Source organism: Ursus americanus, chromosome 8 (assembly GCF_024610735.1).
Source record: "Ursus americanus isolate L20-20 chromosome 8, mUrsAme1.1.p, whole genome shotgun sequence".
Classification (NCBI taxonomy): domain Eukaryota; kingdom Metazoa; phylum Chordata; class Mammalia; order Carnivora; family Ursidae; genus Ursus; species Ursus americanus.
In genome coordinates this window covers 77,344,745-77,363,927 of record NC_142134.1, presented here as the reverse complement: position 1 = coordinate 77,363,927, position 19,183 = coordinate 77,344,745, and the positions used below count along the sequence as shown (strand labels likewise).

The following is a 19,183-nucleotide window of genomic DNA, read 5'->3' as shown; positions in this document are numbered from 1 at the left end:
ATTACATATAGAAAACCCTAAAGATTCCCCAAATAACTCTCAGAACTAACCAACAAACTCAATAAAGTTGTAGGACACAAAATCAATCCACAAAAATATGCAGTGTTTCTATACATAATAGCCAATTATCAGAAAGAGAAAGAAAACAGTCCCATCTGGGGCACCTGGGTGGCTCAGTCACTTAAGCATCTGCCTTTGGCTTAGATCATGATCCCAGCACTGGTTCCCCCCTCAGCAGGGGGTCTGCTTCTTCCTCTCCCTCTGCCCTTCCCCACCCCCTGCTCATGCTCTCTCACTCTATGCTATCTCTCTTAAATAAAATCTTAAAAAAGAAAAGAAAACAACCCCACATAATTGCACCTAAGAGAATATCTATGAACAGATTTAACCAAGGAGGTGAAAGACCTGTACACTGAAAACTGTAAGACATTGAAGAGAAAACTCGAAGACATAAATAATGAAAGATATTCTGTGCTCATGGTTTGGAAGAATGCTGCTCAAATGCCCATTCTGCCCAAAGCAATCTACAGATTGAATGCAATCCCCATCAAAACTCCAATGGCATTTTTCACGACATAGAACAGTCCTCAAATATGCATGGAACCACAAAAGACCCAAAATAGCCAAAGCAATCTTGAGAAAGAACAACAAATCTGGAGGTATCGTGCTGCCCAATTTCAAACTATATTACAAAGTAAAAGCAATCAAAACAGTATAGTGCTGACGTAAAATTAGAATACAGAACCCAGAAATGAACCCACACATATACGGCCAATTAATTTATGAAAAAGGAGCCAAGAATATGCATGGGGAAAGGACAGTCTCTTCAATAACTGGTCCTGGGAAGACCGGACAGCCACATGCAAAAGAATGAAACTGGACAACTTTCTTACACAATGTACAAAAACTAACTCAAAAGCAATTAAAGACAGACAGAGGACCTGAAACTATAAAGCTCCTAGAAGAAAACAGAGGGAGTTAATCTCCTTGCCATCGGTCTTGGGGATGATTTTTAAATCTGACGCCAAAAGCAAAGGCAACATAAGCAAAAACAGACTAAAAGTGGGACAAACTAAAAGTGGGACAGCAAAGGAAACCATCAACAAAATGGAAAAGCTGACCTGAGTGGGAGAAAATACTTACAGATCATATGTATCTGATAAGGGGTTAAAGTCCAAAATACATAAGGAACTCCTATCACTCAATAGAAAAACCAGACAATCCAATTTTTATATTGAGTCTTTGTGTTACACAGTTGAAACTACCATAATGGTATACGTCAAACAAGCCTCAGTTGAAACACACACACGCGCACACACAATCTCACATCCTAGGGCATTCCTAAACCTGTCCCTTGAATTTGGAAGCCGCACCTGTGTTTGTTCCCAGCACCCCAACTGTTTAGGTTTAAAAATAAGCCCCATCTCTCAGAAGGGCTGTGGGGAACCACTTTCTCTGGGGCCCTCCTCCTGGAACCTGGCCTGGGCCTTTCATCCACGATTCCGGGGCCTGATGACTGAGGAGCTCACAGAACCAAGAAAAGAGAACGTGACAGTTCCTGGAGTAGTTGAGGGAGAGAGGCAAAGAAAGAAATCCACGGACAGTCAGGAGGGGGTGCCTGGTGTGGCAAAACCCTTCCCCTCCAGGCTGTCCCCACTCTTCCCCCCACACCTCTGCAAACCCTAAGCCTCTCCTAGGCCCCAGAATCTGCACAGATCTGGGTGGGAAGAGAAATGTAGGTTTCCTATTCACCGTGTGGCACAGTGCACCCCTGTGGTTGTCATGGCCTGAGGAGAGAGCCATGGGCCTTTCCAGAAAGATCCCCAATTGGATCCCAGCTCTGCCACTTGCCAGCTGTGGGCCTCAGCAGGTCACCTGCTTATCTCCTCTCTGGAGAGAACAAAGCCTCCTGCTCTTACTTGTTCATTGGGAGAATGACTAGTGATCAAGGGTTTGAAGAGATGTCAGCCTCACCTGCTAGGCCCATTATGGGTTAAGTTGTTTCTCCCCCGCCCCAAAATATGGAAGCCCTATGCCTTGGGACCTTTGAATGTGACCTTATTTAGAAACAGGGTCTTTGCAGATGTGGTTAAGTTGAGGTCGTCTGAGTGGGCCCTAATCCAATATGAATTTGCCCTTATAAAAAGGGGAAATTTGGACACAGAGACCCACACACAGGGAGAACCTTGTGAAGACAGAAGGTTGAGGGATCTGTCTGCAAGCCAAGGAATGCCGGGGTCACCAGCTGCCACCAGAAACTAGGAAGAGGCGAGGAAGGACTCCCCTCCAGGCTCTAGGGGGAGCACAGCCCTGCCGACCCACACCTACACCTGGGCTTCTGACCCTTGGAACTATGAGACCATCAGTTTCTGCTGGTTAAGGGTCCAGTAATGCACTGGGTTGCAATGGCCCCAAGGGAACTAATACAGCCCCAATGTCAGAGCTCTTTTATGGGGGCTCACGGCTGGCTCGCCTCCCCTACAAGTGTTCTTTGTCTGCTGTCATCCCTGTCCTTCCCCAGCATGCCAGACTACCACCTTCTCTCCTCCTCACCCTTCAAAGCCTTGGCCAGGCTCACTGCCCCCAGGAAGGCTCTGGAACATCCCAGCCCCTCCCAACACCAGTACCACATAACCCAGCATCTACTCTCTCCCAGTGTTTCCAGCGAAACCAAAGTGCATCCCAATTTGGAGAGTTTCACAAACCTCCCCCTCTCCCATGAGACAATTAGGAATATTCCAGAAAAAAAGTGTGAAATTACCTAGCCAAACATACCTCTTTCCTGGGAGCATTCTTCAGGCTTTCTTTAATGTCGACACACCCTGACTGAAAGCATCCTGGAGGGCCCCAACCACCAGCGGCCCCATCTTTCAACCAAAATACTCTGACTAGAAAACACGCTAGCCCCGCATTGCCCAACATGTGTCAAGAGCCCTGGGTTCCAGGCCTGCTCGGCCCCACACACAGTGACTCTGGAAAGGCCATCCACCCCCGACCTCTGGTTCCTTCTCTGCTGGGAAATGGGCACGCCAGCCCAGCACCCGAGTTTACAGCAGGGAGCCCGGGAGGCCCATGCTGGGCACCCAGGGGCGCAGAGGGAGTCCTTGCTACCCAGTGGGAAGCCCATTCCCGCACAGCGTTACAACACTGGAGCCTGAGGATACTCTGAGACCATCTCATCTGGCACCTTCCTTTGCGCGTGACGGAGGCCCAGTCACTGAAAAGCCAGCACCTTCAAGTCGAGCCAACAAGACACCTAGGTGGCGCTAAGAGCCCAGCCACCCCCTCCCCCACCCCGGCAAGAAGAGAAGCAGCAGCCACGTGCAATGACCCAGCCTGAACACATGGGCTCCACCACGGCCGTGTTCAAATCACAGGAGCCCCTGAGGATCCCAACAAGCGGACCCCCCCCCCCCGCGCCAGAGCACTGGCCGTGGAATGCTGGGAGCAACACCCAGGCCCCGGTATTACTTAAAACTTTCCAGACACTTCTGTTCACAACCGAAGCTGAGGTACACAGAGGACCCCCTTGTGCATGGAATTCCTGGAGCCTGGGGGCTCCTGAGCTCCCACCCCAGCCTTGGCACCCATCTGCCAAAACACCCTATTAAGAGTAGCTCCAGAAGCTTCCACCAAGCTCCATGCTGTGGCCGGCAGTTTCAGTAAAGCTTGTGTCCTCCTCATGACAGCACCCGAAGGCAATACTTCTGACTGCACTTTACCCTCGGGGACACAGGCTCAGCCAACGTGGGTGACCAGCGCAAGGCAGGCCAGCTGGGTCGGCTGAGTAGTGTCCCCTAAAGACATCCCAGTCCTAACCCCGAGTTCGGGGCATGTCGCCTTATATGCACAAAGTGACTCTGCAGATGGATTAAATCCAGGTCTAGAGAGGGGGCCAGTCTCCTGGATGATCCAGGTGGCCCAAGTGAAATCCCAGGGGTCCTTACGAGAGGGAGGCAGAGGAGACAGAGCAGAGACCAGAGGACGCTGGGCTGTAGGTGGAGGAAGGGGCCACGAGCCAAGGAATGCGGGGACCGCGGCTCTGGAAGCTCAGAAAGGCCAGGAAACGGACCCTCCCGTTCTCCCTGGAGGAACACCTGCCAACACCCCGACGTAGCCCGGTGACACCGATTCAGGGCTTCGGAAGCCCCAGAGCTGGGCCACGATGAACACGTGTCGTTCTGAGCCACCCAGTTGGGGGAGCTTCATCACAGTCGCCCCACGGAGCGAATTCGCCTCCTTTTGAGCCCATCTCTCCGGTGCCCCCGAGGGAGTGAATGGGTCCAGCTGGCAGGCCAGCTCCATCCTCTCGGCGAGCGCTAACCGAGCAGCCCTCGGGTACCTGGAGCCAACCCAGAGCGTCTCCACATCAAATGGAACATAAATCCAGTTTGCCAAGGTGCCCGTCTGTCTGGGTTTGACGAAGCAAACGATCAGGCCCAGGAAGGAAGCGGGACCCAGGGCTGCTCTGCCCTCCACGGGCTCCTGGAGGTCCGGAGAGCCTGGGTCGGCAGCCAGCGCCAGCCCCTGCCTGCGCTCTCGGGGGGGCGGCTGTGGGCCCGGAGGCAGGGACAGAGGCCAGGGAGCCCCCTGGGCCGGAGAAGGGCATTTCCTTAGAGGCAGGGCCACTGTCTCGATGGGGCACATGAGGCCCAGTGCTGGGGCCTGTGATGCTTTCAGCGCCCCCAAGAATGGTTTTTAATTTTGTTGGAAAACTGGAAATAATTATATAATAATCATGAATCCAGCCTGGATTATATTCTTCTTTAGACCAAGGCAGTCATGAGATAAGGTCCTTTCTTTTTCTACCTTTTTGTTGTTGTTGTTGTTAAGGAGGAAGGGGCCCCCAAAGGCAGAAAAGCAAAAAGGTACCTCAGGGCCCGGGGCCCTGCCTTCCTTCATTGATGGAACCCCCGTGGTCGCTGGACGTTCCTAAGACAAGACAGTGGCCACCTTGGCGTGTCTTGGCCGCTCGGCATCAGCCCTGGCCTCTGCCGCAGGTGTTCGCTCATCACAGCTCCTCCCCAGTGGCTGGGGGGGTGTTGGCAGACCCTCCATTGTGCCGGCGAAGACTTGGGTTGGGGGCAGGGGGATGTCTGCGTCTTGGAGGAGCAGCTCGTCAGGGCAGGCAGGGCGGAAGGGCTGCTCTCCGAGGAGGAAGGCCGTGCCACAGCCCACAGGCATCAAGGAGTTTGGTGCGTTCAGCTGGTGTGGCTGGAGCGTCACGTGTGCTGCAGGTGACACCAGCCGGGTGACACAGGTCCCTGTCTGCCCCACTGGGAAGGAGGAGCCCAGGCAGCTCCTGGGCACTGCACGGTTCTGGGAGGCAGCTGCCCCTTTGTGACAAATCCCCATTTCTCACAGCCTGGGGAGGTGCTGCCAGGTGGCTGAAGGACATGTTTGCCACCGATCTACGTGGGGGGGGGGGGCAGAGAGGAAGCAGGTTCCACATAATCCCAGAATTTGTATCGCTGTTGTGCAGCGGTCAAAAGCTTTGAGGCGGGAGACAGTGGGAAGATGACGGCCACCGCGCGGGGCTGTCCGCACTCCGCCCGCAGCACGTGCTCCGTGGCGGCCCTGGGTGGCCAGGACCCTGCTGCTGGGGGCAGTGGCCCGGGAGGGACAGTGTGCGAGCGCGGCAGGGATCGGGGGAGAGCCCAGGGCGGGGTTTCCATATATACATACATATATATATATATATATACACATATATATATATATATATACACATATATATATATACGTATATATATATATGCTTACTTATCAACACATCAAACAACAAGAGCTCAGAAATACTCTGATTTCAAAGGAAAGAGGAGAACACACACGTTTCCCGAGATCCTGGCACCAGCTGCAGCCTGATACCAAACCGCGTGTGATCCGCACGGCGACAGTCTCAGAGCGGATACTGCTGCGGTTCCCTGCCTCCAGCAAAAAGGGAAGGGCCTCGAACACTGCGGACTAGAAAACATTGCTAGAGGAGACGAGAGAAGAGACCCAAATAAATGGAAAGACATCCTGTGTTCACAGACTGCAAGACTTAATATTGTGAAGACGAGAAAACTTCCAGACTGATCCGCAGACTCGGTGCAGCCCCTGTTGGAATCCCAACGGCCTTTCTTGCCGAGACAGAAACTGCAGGGGATCCCGAGTAGCCAAAGCCATCTTGGAGACAAAGAATAAGTCAAAGGACTCATCTTTCCCAATTTCAAAATCTACAAAGCTACGTTAATTAACACAGCGTGGTACTGGCCTAAGAATCACCATATAAATGGAATACAACAGAGTCCAGAAATAAAACCCGATGTCCGCAATCAACTGGTTTGTTTTAATCAAGTCGCCAAGACCATTCAATGGGGCAAGAAGTCTCTTCAACGAATGGTGTTGGGACAACTGGTATCTACACGCAGAAAGAGCTCGACACTTACCTCACACCATATATGAAAATTAACTCAAAATGGAATAAAGACCTAAATATAAAAGCTACAGCCATAAAACTCTTAGAACAAAACAGAGGCAAATCTTCAGGACCTTAGACCCGGCAATGGTGTCTTAGATCTGACACCAAACGTGCAAGCAACAGAAGAGAAAATACATTGTACTTCAAAATTTAAAAATTGTGTGCAAAGAACATGAGCAGAAAACTGAAAAAGCACCCCACAGAATGGTAGCAAATATCTGCCAATGACCTATCTGACAAGAACGCAGTATCCAGAAGACAAGCGAACAGCACAAAACAACCCAATTAAAAATGGGGAAGGACTTGAATAGACATCGCTCCAAAGATACACGAGTGGCCAGCGGGGCCCAGGGACAGGTGCTCCACGTCGTCAGCCGTTAGGGAAACGCACCTGAAAACCACAATGAGACACTACGTCGCACCCACTAGGCGCTGTAATTAAAGAGACCGAGAACGACCAGCGTTGGCGGGTGTGCAGACACGGAGCCTCAGACGTCGCTGGTGGGGACGGGGAACCGGGCAGCTGCTGGACTATGTCAGACACAAAACTACCACCCAAACCAGCAGTTCCACTCCCGGGTACACACCCGGAAGGACGGAAAACAGGCGTTCGAACCAAACGCTGTATGCGAAAGTGCGCAGCGGCGTGGTTCACACTAGTCAAGAGGTAGAAACAGCCCAAGTGTCCACTGACGGATGAAGGGATAAAGAAAAGACAGTCTAGCCATGCAGCTGCGTGTGACTCGGCCAGAAAAAGGAATAAGCGCTGCCCCGTGGTACAGCACGCGTGACCCTGGGACACACGCTGCGTGAAAGCAACAGTCACAACAGACCGTGTACGGTAGGACTCCCCTGACACGGCATGTCCGGAACAGGGACATCCAGAGACAGAAGGCAGCTAGGTCTGGGGTTGATGGGAGGAGGAAACAAGGCGACTGCTGATGGGTAAGGGGTCTCCTCTTGGGCTGATCGAATGTTCTGGAAGCAGATGGTGGTGAGCATTGGACGACACTGCAAGGCTACTAAATGCCACAGGGCGGGACACTTGAAAATGGTGGACTGTGTGTTACGTGTATTTCGCCACACTAAGGACAAATGGGCGAGGGGAGAGAGACGAGACAGGTGGGGCACGGAGGCATGGGCTGCGGTCAGGGTTCTGGCGAGATGGGGAGTTCGAGCCCCAGCAGTCCTGTCCCGGTGGCAAGAGGGACGTTTTCTGGAAAGAACAGCCAGGAATGGATGGCGAATAGGATATGGGCCTTGGGGTGAACTAGAGAAGGAGTTTATAAGGAGGGGACCATATCTCCTAGAGGCTTGTTAGGACAGTCCTGGCTGGTAGTGACTGCCCTGGAATCCCAAAGGCACAGTGTCCACTGTCCCTCTCCAGAGCGTCCCAGTCCAGGCCATGAGTCATACAGCCACTCAACTTACAAGGCCCTGGTCCACACGCTAGCTCTCTCCGTGCCGATGGGGAACTGACAACACCCCCATTTGAAAGACAAGGGGCTCGAGCAGCATTTGAGTCTGCTTGTGGCCATCTGCTCCTCCTGGCCTGGGGCTTCTCCTCCTGCTGGGGGCCCCTGGAGGGTGGGGGTCACTGCCCAGCTGTGGTGGAACCAGGACGTCTAAAGCAGGGAAGAGCCGTCCCACGGGACCTGCGCAGTGGCTGGTGTGGCAGACAGAGCTTGGGGGGCTTCCGGGATGTGGGTCTGAATCCTCCTTCCACCCCTGGTTAGCAGGCTGACTCGAGTCTGCTCCTTAACTCTCTAACCTTAATCGCCCACCTACAAAGTCCAGCCAGCAAGAGCACCCTTCAAGACTGTTACCAACACGGAGAGCAGTAACACGCAGCTCGCAGCCTGAGCAGGCAGGCACTGGGTCGATGGCGCCAGTTATTCCTCCGCTCCCTCTGCCCTCCCCGCCGGGGCAGGGGGAGGGGAAAGGAAATGTGTTTTCTGCTGAGTAACGCAGTAAAAAAAAAAACAAAAACAAAACTTGGAGAAACAGGATGAATCCTGATATCGTCAAGCATGGGCAACACTAAATATTTTAGATAACCCACAAAAAAGTGAACACAGACACCCCCCCCTCCAAGATGACTCAACCCGCTTATTATCGGATTCTGGGTGAAGCCCCCACTCTACAGCTGGGCAGAAAACCGTGGGCTCTGCGGCCACAGAACCTGGCGACCGAGGCCTACAGGGTGCTCGGCGGACGGCTACGGGGGTGTCTGCCCGCCATCCTCAGGTCCCCGTGTCACTGCACGAAGACGTCCCCCCGCTGTCAAATGCCAAGGAAATGGCGTTGCTGTTCATAAATATTTAACAAGTGCCTCCTGAAGCACACCAGGGGTCACTGGAGAGTGTGGCAAACAGGCCGGTCACAGGAAGCTCAAGGTCGCTAAGGACGTGGGAAAGATACAAACCGCCCACAGAATCATTTGCGACAGGATGCAGAGGGACACCCCCGCCGCACCGACTGCCAACACTGGGGGCCATTCACACAAACTCAGCCTCTCCTTCCAGGACATCCTCCCAGCTCCATGCGGGCCACTAAAGTCGCTCCGTGCACCCTGGTACCAGGGCAGGGGTGCGGTTTGCTCACCGGAACCCTTACAAGGCAGAGATCTGTGGATCCCGGACACTTCAACAGCTCTCCAGCAGGGCAGCCACAGAGCAGAACCTGATGGAACCTTCCTTTACAATCTGCCTAATTACGGCCCCTGCAGCTTCTGAGCTGGGAGCGCGTGCTCAGCAGCAGTCCCAGCCACACCCTGACCCTCCTCTGCCCGGGGAGCGGGAACGCGCCACTGCAAGAATGTTTAGGTTGACTTAATTTGAGAAACATCTCAGCCCGTGTTTATTCTCAGCATAAATACACCTCCAATTAATTAAACGAGCACTTTTCCTCGTTGACACTAACCTCTTCAGAAGCCTAGGCTTCTGGCCGCTGCTGGGTGATTCATCCAGCAATCCCAGTGTGGCGGAGTCGTACAAAACCCTCTCCCCATCAGCGGTTACCTAGCAACCAGCCTAGCAACCTCGGAGCCAAGAGATTCATCCCCGAGTGATAACCATAAAGTAACATCCAAAAAGACATCTCGTCTCAAGGATGCCATCCGAAGGTGCATAAAGAGGAGGCGCAAAGCAGCCGGCTCCTCGCTCCTGAGGCGCACAAATGAGAGACAAAGGGGGACACGTTATTTACTTGTTGCTTCAACAGCCAAAAGACGCAATTTCATCCCTGCAATTCAACATGGAAATGAAAAGGACCGAGGAACGGCTGGGCTGGGCGCCACACGGAAGCTGCCCGGTCACTGGCGGGGTCAGGAAGAGGTTCTATCCAGACCAAAGCTGGGACGGAGCCCCCAGCACAGCCCCGGGGCGGGGGCGGGGGGCGGAGGCAGATCCTTCTCTCCGCCTCCCGTCACAGGTTCATCTCAGGCACAACCTTCCCCACCTACTCCCCAGCCCTCGGCCACTGCCCCTCATAGGAGAAGCGTGCCCTATTGCGTGCTCCATTCAAAGATGCCAGACACATAATCGGGCCATAAAAGGCTGGGAGAACATTCCAGGACAGGAACGCCCTTGGCATCTCCCAAAGGCCCTCCTGAGCCAGCCCTGCCCCTGCGCCAGGGTGCACCTGCAACCACAGAGGGCCACGAACTCAGTGCATCGCTTGGAGAGCTCATCACACTGACGTTCCCGGACGTCAGGGCCCCTCTGTGAAAAATCAGACTTCGGGTGATTCCAGCACAGGCGGTCCCAGACCGCACTTAGAGCACCAGTGCTCTGCGGGCCGCCTCTCACACACACGCCCCCGGCAAGTGCACAGGGAACCAGCTACACCTCCTTCCCTACTCAGAAGGGTGTTGGAACAAAAGCCTGGCGTGAGGGTGTTCAGCTCTGTGCGTCTGGCCCACACGCTCCCAGTCAAGTGGGCCAGGTCACCCGGTTCAGGCCACGCTCTGCCACTGACTGTGACCTCAGGGGTCGTCTGCCCGACCGGGTGGGAACTGGTGAGTTAACACCAGGAAAGGGCTTACAGCCGCACATGGCCTGGAGAGAGGGTGCCCTAGGGAACTGCCTTCTTCAACAAGCGAGGGTCCCACAGGCAGACTCTGGAACTCTCCCCAAGTCCCCACGCACTCCAGGCCAGCAGCATGGCTAGTCACCCAGTGACTCATCAAGCTGGGAGTGCCTGGATGCAGCCCCAGAGAGGATGGGCTCTTATCCGGGCTGGCAGAGAGGGGCCACCCCGCAGGACGTCGCCAGGACGCCTGGTCACACCTGAAGAAAAACACGGGCCCCTCACAGGGGGAGCCAGGACACTGTGACACGAAGGAAGAGACCAGAGAAAAATGACACTTACGCCAGAGAAGACTCAAGTACACGGGCTGCTGCACATCCCAAGGCTGCTGGGAGGGAGGGTGACCTGTGTTGTGACTCAAGGGACAGATGGAGGGCCCCAGGGCAGAGGCCACCAGGCGGGGCTTCAAATCCACAAAGGGCAAGGATTCTTAGAAGCGCAATGGTCCAGGGGCCACTGGGGGGCTCAGTCGGTTGAGTGGCCAACTCTTGAGTTTGGCTCAGGTCGTGATCTCAGGGTCGTGAGATCGAGCTCCCAGGCTGGGCTCCCCGCTCCGCACAGAGCTGCTTGGAATTCTCTCTCTCCGCTACTCCCCCTGTGCCAGCTCTCCTCTCTCTAAAATCAATAAATAAAATCTTCAAAAAAAAAATGGAAAAGCGCACAACGGAGCAGCAGCATGGTGGGCCGCCTGGAGCGGGGAGCTCCCTGTGTACACACGTCCCCCGGGGGAAGCCACATCACCTCGGGTGTCACGGCCAAGTGCAGGCCGCCCAGGGCCAAGCTCTCTGCCTCAGTGTCCCCTCCACTGCGAAATGGAGCCAATGGGGCCCACGTCACAAGGTTTTTACAAGGATTAAGTGAGATGAGAAGTCTCAGGAGCTCGACCCGGAGTCCTGCTGGTCGGACGGAGTGCTCCCTGTCTTCATCCTGCTACTGCCCCTTACAAAGGACAGCGGAAACCCCAGGAGGGTGAGGTCAATCCCCGGAGGCTTCTCGGTGGAGCTGGTGGCTGGGCTGGCAAGGGAAGGGGCTGGAAGGCGGGCCTGTGCGGTGGTGAGTGGCAGGTGGAGTGGTGGAAAGGCACTGGCCACGGAGGCACGGATCAGTCTGAAGCACCCCAGCCCCCGTGACCACCAGGGACTCCAGAGCCTCCGTGCCGCCCCCTTCAGCATCGTTGTGAACCCCGAGAGGGCCACGGATGCTAAGCATAGGAACATGCCCAGATGGTTTAGGTATGAGCCTGGGGAATGGGCTCGCTGTGATGCAGTGCCCTACTGAGCACCTACTGCATACATCACCTTCTTGGACATCCCTCAGGAGGTGGGGGCAGAGATGAGGCAGCCACAGCCCTGTCCACAGGGATAGGCTCAGATCTTCTGAGCCCTCGGCTTCTGGGCACCTGGAGCCAGGTAACCACACCGACGGTCTGCTGTGGCTGCCGAGAGCCCTGGTGGCCAATGTGCGTCACCCCTGCCTTAAACGGGGGCCCTGGGGGCCTGGATCAGGTGAGCATGCGGGAAAAACACACACAAGGGACACCGGAGCTGGGGGACAGAGCCTGGCACACAACGGACCACAACAGATGACGGGTAGCACCCCACTCGGGGGGGACCTAAAATGCCAGGGCTGAGAAGGGCAAAGGTCAAATCAGGCATGAGAAACCCAGACACAGTTAGATAGCCAGATGGTGTCAGCCATCAGAATGACGGCTAGGATGACCTTGAAATTGAGGTCACTTCTGCCTCGGCCAGGAGGCGCTCCCCAGGGTGCAGGCAATGCAGGTCATACGAGCACCCACAGACAGGGCACACGCGACGCCGGCTGGCCAGAGCGGAAGGGAGATGTCGACCTTGGGTCAGTGCAGTCTGGTCCTGGCCGTGAACGCAGCGACACACATAGACTGCCCAGCCAGGAGCCCCCGAGGAGCCTCTCAGGCCGACACCACCCCTGCAGCCCCAGCAGGAGCCACAGACGCAGGACCCTGCACGTCGACACTGCTGCCGGCGAGCGGGCTCTGCCGCTCACCCCCACACCTCTCGGGGCAGGTAGATCACGTGGTCGACACCCCGCAGACACCAGAGATGGCGACCTGGAGGGGTCCGCTGGCCAGGCCAGCCCCGCGGTGTTTCTCCCGCCCGTGAGGCAGGCTGGAGCGACATGAAGGAGGGATTCAAAGTCGCATCACACCCTGCCTCCCCTGCTCGGCTCCGAAGCCACCTCGGCTCCGTGAGCTTTGCCTGCAGCTAGTAACCAGTCCACAGGGTGTTCAGGACATGGAACGGGACACCGTACAGGAACTGCAGGGTGTTGGGGTCCAAGCGTCTGTGCACCCGGACATCAGCAAACTGCTCACCAACCCCACGGAGCCACCAGAGAGGCTGCCACGGCCACTGTGCAAGGTCAGGGCGACCCACTGGCATCTCTCGAGTCACCCCTTTGAATCGGGGTGAGGGCTACCATTTCACCGTCTCTCGTGTTTCTCAAAGAACAAGTCTCAAAAGATCAGTATCCTAACTTACTCCTCAACCAAGGCCACTGTGTCCACCCTCAGAGGCCACCGGACCTTGGGGACTTTGGGGAAGGCTCCACCCCCAGCCTGGCTGGAACCCTGCCCCGTTCAGCCGCTGTTCCTCCCTAGAGAGCTGTCCAGAGCAAGGCCTCCCCCACCACGAGCGGGTGCTTCCAGCCGCCCGCACACGGAGCACACTGGCCGGCCGAGCCCCGCACCTCCACATCACGCAGGGGTGGTGAAGCATGGAGGCAGAGCGTGGGCCCCTGGAGCCAGGCCTCCTCTGGCTCGGCCATGGTCAGCCATGACTGCTCCGCACCTCAACTTCCCCGTCTGTATGACGGCTTATCCGGATAGTCCTGACCTCTGCCAAGGCTCGCTGAGCTCGGCTGCCGCAAGTCAGGGGTGCAGAGCTGGGTCTTGCAGGTAATAAGTGGGCTGCCTGTCCTTTGTGCGAGCCTGCTTCCTCCCTGCAACTGTGCGGTAAGGATCTTAGAGTCTGGTAGGACATGATTTTTCACATGTCTGTAACAGGCGTCGAAAAGAAAGTATAGGGGTGGGTTTTCCCTGTTATTGAAACTACGTGAGACTCTGAACTCTAGAGAACAAACCGGTGGCTGCAGGGGAGGGGGGCGGGGGGAGGGGTGAAGTCGGGGACAGGGCGAGGCGCGCGCTCACGGTGACGAGCACCGGGTAGTGGACAGAATCGTTCAATCGCTATACTATACACCCGGAACTCACATAACACTGTATGTTAATCACGCCGGAATTTTAAAAATTAAATTAGAATTAAAAATTTTTAAACAAGAAAACACGCCACGAAGTTCTGTGTGGTCGTTTCGGAAGACAGAGGAAAAGAAGAAGAAATCTGGAAAGCCACGGCGCTGGCTGTGCGCAGCTGGGATCTGGTCCCGTTGCCGTCACTCCAGGGGCCAGCGTGGCGCCCCCACCCCCACACATGAGAGCCGCACCTTCCCTGCCAGGCCACTCACCTTGAACCTCTCGGTGACCCCCTCGGTGATGCTGACGGTGAACTCTGCTATCTTGGGAGGGCGCGCCTTGCCTTTCTTGCGGTCAGGCTCGTACTCGGTCTTCGTTTTCACAACCACCTTGTCCGGGAAACAGAGAAGCAAAGAGTCAGAGACACGGCCGGATGCCCGCAGACACACCTGCCCCGCGAGGACGAGGACGGGCGCGGCAACCCCGGTGGCCAAGTCACCATGTCGCCAGCAAGTGCTTCACAGAAAGAACGAGAACAGCTGCCATTTGCTGGAAATCTCTGTGCGAGGACCTTCAGAGAAATGACCCATGAATAATCCTGATAGCAGCCCCAGGTGGGAAAGACGGCAACTCGGGGCCAGAGAAGTCAAGCTTGTTGGCCAAAGGCCACCCAGCTAATAGATAGCAGGGCTGACTCCTGACACCGGGCTCCTTCCACAGCCTGGGGCGCCGCACGAGCCCCGGTGGTCGGGGAGTGCACTGGTTTTCCGTGGTCTCTCCCTGCCGCTGCGGGGAAAGCGAGGGAAGAGGCGATGAGGATCAGGCCGGAGCAGGAACCGGCCTTCAAGGAAATCGATCTTGCTTCTATCAGCCCCCACCCCGCCATCCTCTCCCTCCGCTGCCCCTGCAAGGGCCCCCAGAGGGTCTCCCTGCTCTTCTTCCCCTCTGCTCTCTACTGCAAAGTGGGAGAGGCTTCTCCCCCCAGGAAAGCTATGCCACTCGGCCCGTACACACCCTTCCCTGCATCCCCAGCAGCTTCCCATGAGCCGCGACCCACCCTCCTGCCTCCTCCCTCAGAGGCCCACAGCCCTTTCCTCCTCACGCCTGCCTGTCGCCAAGGACAGTTTACTATTCAGTCCCCGCCGTGCAGGGAGGCATCAAGGGGTCAGACCTCTCTAGTCCCCACTCCTCCTCTCCACCGCCAGGAGCCAGGAAGCGGCGGCTGGACTGCAGAGGACCAGCCACCCCCACACTCTTCCCCCTAACCCCGACAAAAAGGGGGGGTACGCAGTTCGGGGAAGATACCTGCTCTTTGCGACCGTGGGCCCTGGGGCGGATCCAGCAGAACACGGCGAGTCAGGATGGTGGGCCTGGACTGAGTGTGACCCTGGAGCCAGCCCCGAGGAGAAGGAATCGGGAGAGAAAGCGGCCCATGCCAGCTGCCACCGAAGAGTGATCCATGGGCCACAAAACTGTAATCAGACTCCTGCCTTCCCTCCTTGGGTCCCTTACATACACGCAGCTCTCAGACGCCGAGAAGGCGGGCATGTGTGACGGTCTGGGTGCCCACCCGGCTCTGCGGGCAACATCTGTGCATCACCCTATCGTCCTCAAATCCCAACTGTCCCTGACTCGCTGGGTGACCTTAGCACCTCCCTGGCTACTCCGAACCGCAGTGTCCTGGCCCGGGAAATGGGAACAAGGCCTCTCTCACCCGGCGGCAGTGAGGAGGGGGAATCCGCACAATCCTCAGCGCGGCGGGAAGCCCATCCATGTTCTACCACCGGATTCATCCGCCCCTGCCACTGACATGCTAGGTGACCTTGGACAAGACCCTCTATTTCCACATCTGTGAAATGGGGGCAATAACAGTAAAGAAAGCTAAGCCCATAAAGCCTGTAAACAAGCGCCCAGTGCGTAATAAGCACCTGACAAACGTCAGGTGAGACTGGCCCGGGCACTGCTGTCCGCTCCGTGACCACAGTCCCTGTCGTACCTCAGCCCTCGGTACACGCTCTCAGGACAGGTTCCACTGATAACCCTGCCTGCGTTACCAGACCCCACCAACCACGTCACCTGGGACGGGTGCCATCACCTCCCGGAACCCTGACTGGGAGCAACACAGCACTGCTGTTCGGGTTAAGCGAGGTCTCGTCCCAGGCGGGATGGAACGCGAGGCCCTGCCAGAAGCTTCTGCACTCGGGAGGACTGTGGCCTTTGGCCGTGTGACCTTGGGCACGTCCATGAACTCTCTGAGCCTCAGTCTCCTCATCTGTGACCTCAGAGATCTTCCAGCCCAACCACTGGTTCCTGTCTCTGGGGCATCCCTGCCCATTCCCTCCCTCTGTTTGAACACTCCCAGGGATGGGAGACTCATTACCTTTCAGACTTACCTAGGCTACTTCTAAAGGCCCAATTGGTTGGCCAGGATTTCATACGTGCCTGAAATCCCCCTCCCTGGTATAAGCCAACTGTGTGCCAGACAATTCTGGAACAGAACAGACTGGGGCAAAAGAGGAGGCTCAGGCTGAGCGGAGGCAGTCACCTGACAGAGGTGCTGCCTCGGGACACAGCGTTCCTGGCACAGGCCGCCACCACTCTTGGGCTGAGAGGGGAGGGGAAGGTGGGGGCAGAGTGGGGTGGGGGGGCGGCTGAGCTAGCCCTGCAAGTCGTCCAGACAGGGAAGCGGGAGGCGCCAGCTGAGGCAGCCCTGCCCCACCCCTGCCCCCAGACCGTCAATGCCCCCAAAGTGGCCCCACGTGGCCTGGGTGCACAGGTGTGCCCAGCCGAGCCTCTCCTGGAACTGAAACACCTGCTGCCAGCCCCCGTTCCCCCCCCCCCCCAAACACAGACAATAGAGCCGCAGGGATGGAAAGCACTCTAGAGAGCTAAGTCAAAGGGTCCACATGGGAATAAAGCAATCTTCCAGATGGGAAAGACCCACCGCTGCAGAGAGATGCCCCCAGCCCCATCCGGTGGTCAGCAATCACCAGCCTGCCAGAGTGGAAGACAAAGACCTGAGTCACAAGCTCCTCGCCGGGGCTAAATGAGACAATACCCATAAACGCACTCCAGGGAACAGAACGAGCTTGCTTGTGGCCAGGCTGGTTTTTAAGCAGCAGCAAGGTGGTCAGAACGATGCTGTGTTTATTGTCCTAGGTTTGAGTTTTGTAATACAATTGTCGAGACTTTTAACCATCGTATTTGCCTTTTTAAATGTTAACTCTTGAAAATATTATCCTTCGCGTACAGAAACTACTCGATTGGATACTGTACTCAAGAAAAGAAAGGGCTCTCTAAATTCAGAAAAGAAAAACCCGCTTTGGGGAGAGGATGATGAATGGCTGTCCCCAGTTACACTAACACCCAGCGAGCAGAGCACTTACTTGAAGATTTCACAAAAGGAACAAAGAGAGGAAGGAAGCGAACAGACACCGTCCAGCATCCACCGCCAGGCTGGGAGGGGCAGGCGGGGAGGCCGAGGACGGGAACCCGGCCCCTCAACGAGGGTCCGTCTGGCCAGGGAGAGGAGCCTCCCGCCGCCACGGGGCAAATCGGGCTGAAACCGCACCACCTGGGCAGGCACACGCGGCAGCCGCGCCCCGGGGCTCGCTCCAGACCCACAGCCCCCTGCTTCCATGGGGCAGGGGCGGGGAGGAGCCGGGCTGGAGGCTGCTGCTGTAGAGCCAGGGACCTCTCTAGGGCAGGACCCCCAGGAGAATCGGGAAGGAACCTTCCCCCTAACTGCGCTCCCTCGTCAAGACCGAGCTGTCTCCTGATCCGGAATCCCGCGCGGGCACGCTGTCCTCCCGGGGGGCTTCCTCCCGCCGCCCGAGCTCGCCACTTCCCATCTCCAGCGCACGCCGCGCGTCTCTTTTGTTGCGGCCGCCGCCCGAGACTTGGGGTGCGCACCCGGCAGCGCGGGGGTGCCGGGGGGGGGGCTCTCACCTTGTCCGGGGGCGGGAACTGCAGCTGATTGACATCGAGGGGCGTCATCAGGGGGATGGTGTCGAAGCCATCCTCCAGCAGCGGCTGCTTGGTGCCCTTCTCTGCGAAATTGTTCCCCAACTTCACCATCGTTCCGGGAGACCCGAGGCTGCCGCCTGCGAGGGAGGGCCGGGAGGGAGTCACCGCGAGCTCGCCGGCCCCCAGCTTGGCCTCCGGGGAGGAGGGGTCGAGAGGGCGCGGCGGTCACGGCCCGGGGCTTGGGCGGGGGGTGTCCCAGGCCCTCCCCCGCGCGGGACCGGAGCGCCGGGCTCAGGGGCGCACCGCGGCCGGGGAGGGGGCGCGCCCGGTCCCGGCGCCGGGGACCCGCGCGGAGCCCCCCGTCCTCCCCTCCACCACCACCGGGGCGCCGGGCGGCCGCGGACCGCGCCCCGGGGCGGCAGGCTCGGGCCCGCGGGCCGCACTCACCCACGCCGGCTCGCAGGTCTGGCTCGGAGCGCGCAGCGAGCCTCCGCGTCGGCCGCTCCCGCGCGCAGCAATGGCGGAGGCGGCGCCGCGCGGGGCCGGGCGGGGGAGCCGAGCGATTGGGCTCGCGACCGCTCCCTCCTCCCGCTCACCGCCTCCCTTCCCGCCGCCCCCAGGGCCGCCCGTGCGCCGGTGAGTGCGCGCGTGTGGCGGCGGCGACAACTCCGCCCTGACGCAGCGCGCGGGGCCGCACAAAGGAGCGCTCCCCGGGGACCCGCGCCCGCCGCGCCAGCCGCGGCTGCGGGGGGCGCGCCCGGACCCGAGGCTCGGGGCGGCGGGGGGCGCCCGGGGCGCCCCGGGAACGCAGGAGGGGGAGCGCGGCGACTGGCGGAGAGAAGGGGGCGAGCCGAGGGAGGCTGCGATCCCCCGGAGTGGGGGGCACTGGAGCGGGCCGGTGGCGCGCGGCTGGGCTGGGGAGGGGGCCCCGGAAAGAGGGCGTCCCCGCGGGAAGGAGGCGCGGATGCCAATGGAGGGGGAGGCTTCGGGACGTGGGGCAGCGCCCTCCTGAGTGGGGGACGGAGCCCGGGCTGGGAGGACGCCCCGGGGCAGCCGAGGGTTAGGTATTCAGGGCAGAGAGCGCGCTTCGCGCGCTGCGCCGCGTTGGAGGGAGAGGGAAAGGTTTCTTGGTCTGTTCGGAAGAGGAAGCGGGGGTCCCCTCACTGCAGCCGCAGCCTGGAGCATCCAGGTCGCGGGGGGCGGAGGGGGGGGACGGGGAGGGGCGGAATGAAGGGCGAGGGCGGGGGTTCCAGCCTCTGTCGCAGCTGCCCAGATTAGGGCGTCATTTTGCGGACCTGGAGCCAGCCCCGCTGCAGGACTCCCCAGATGAGAAACCGAGCGTGGTGTGGGAGCGAGACCGGGAGCTGGAGGCAGGCCGTTGCTGGGGAATTGGTACCTTGCAGGCACCTGTTTCGGGCCCTGCTCCGCACTGAGTA

At 58.0% G+C, this 19,183-nt stretch overlaps 1 protein-coding gene across 1 annotated transcript in view; it reads right to left on the bottom strand.

Annotated features, from left to right (window-relative positions):
* NSG1 (neuronal vesicle trafficking associated 1) overlaps positions 1 to 18,369 on the bottom strand; it is a 30,484-nt gene extending 12,115 nt beyond the window's left edge. Inside the window, exons 1-3 of the mRNA XM_045771373.2 lie at positions 18,195 to 18,369; positions 17,730 to 17,884; positions 14,054 to 14,170 (exon numbers count right to left, since the gene is read on the bottom strand). Coding sequence (XP_045627329.1) covers positions 14,054 to 14,170; positions 17,730 to 17,858 — 246 coding nt within the window. The 5' untranslated portion in view covers positions 17,859 to 17,884; positions 18,195 to 18,369. The remainder of the gene's footprint in view (positions 1 to 14,053; positions 14,171 to 17,729; positions 17,885 to 18,194) is intronic.
* Between the last annotated feature and the right edge of the window lie 814 nt (positions 18,370 to 19,183).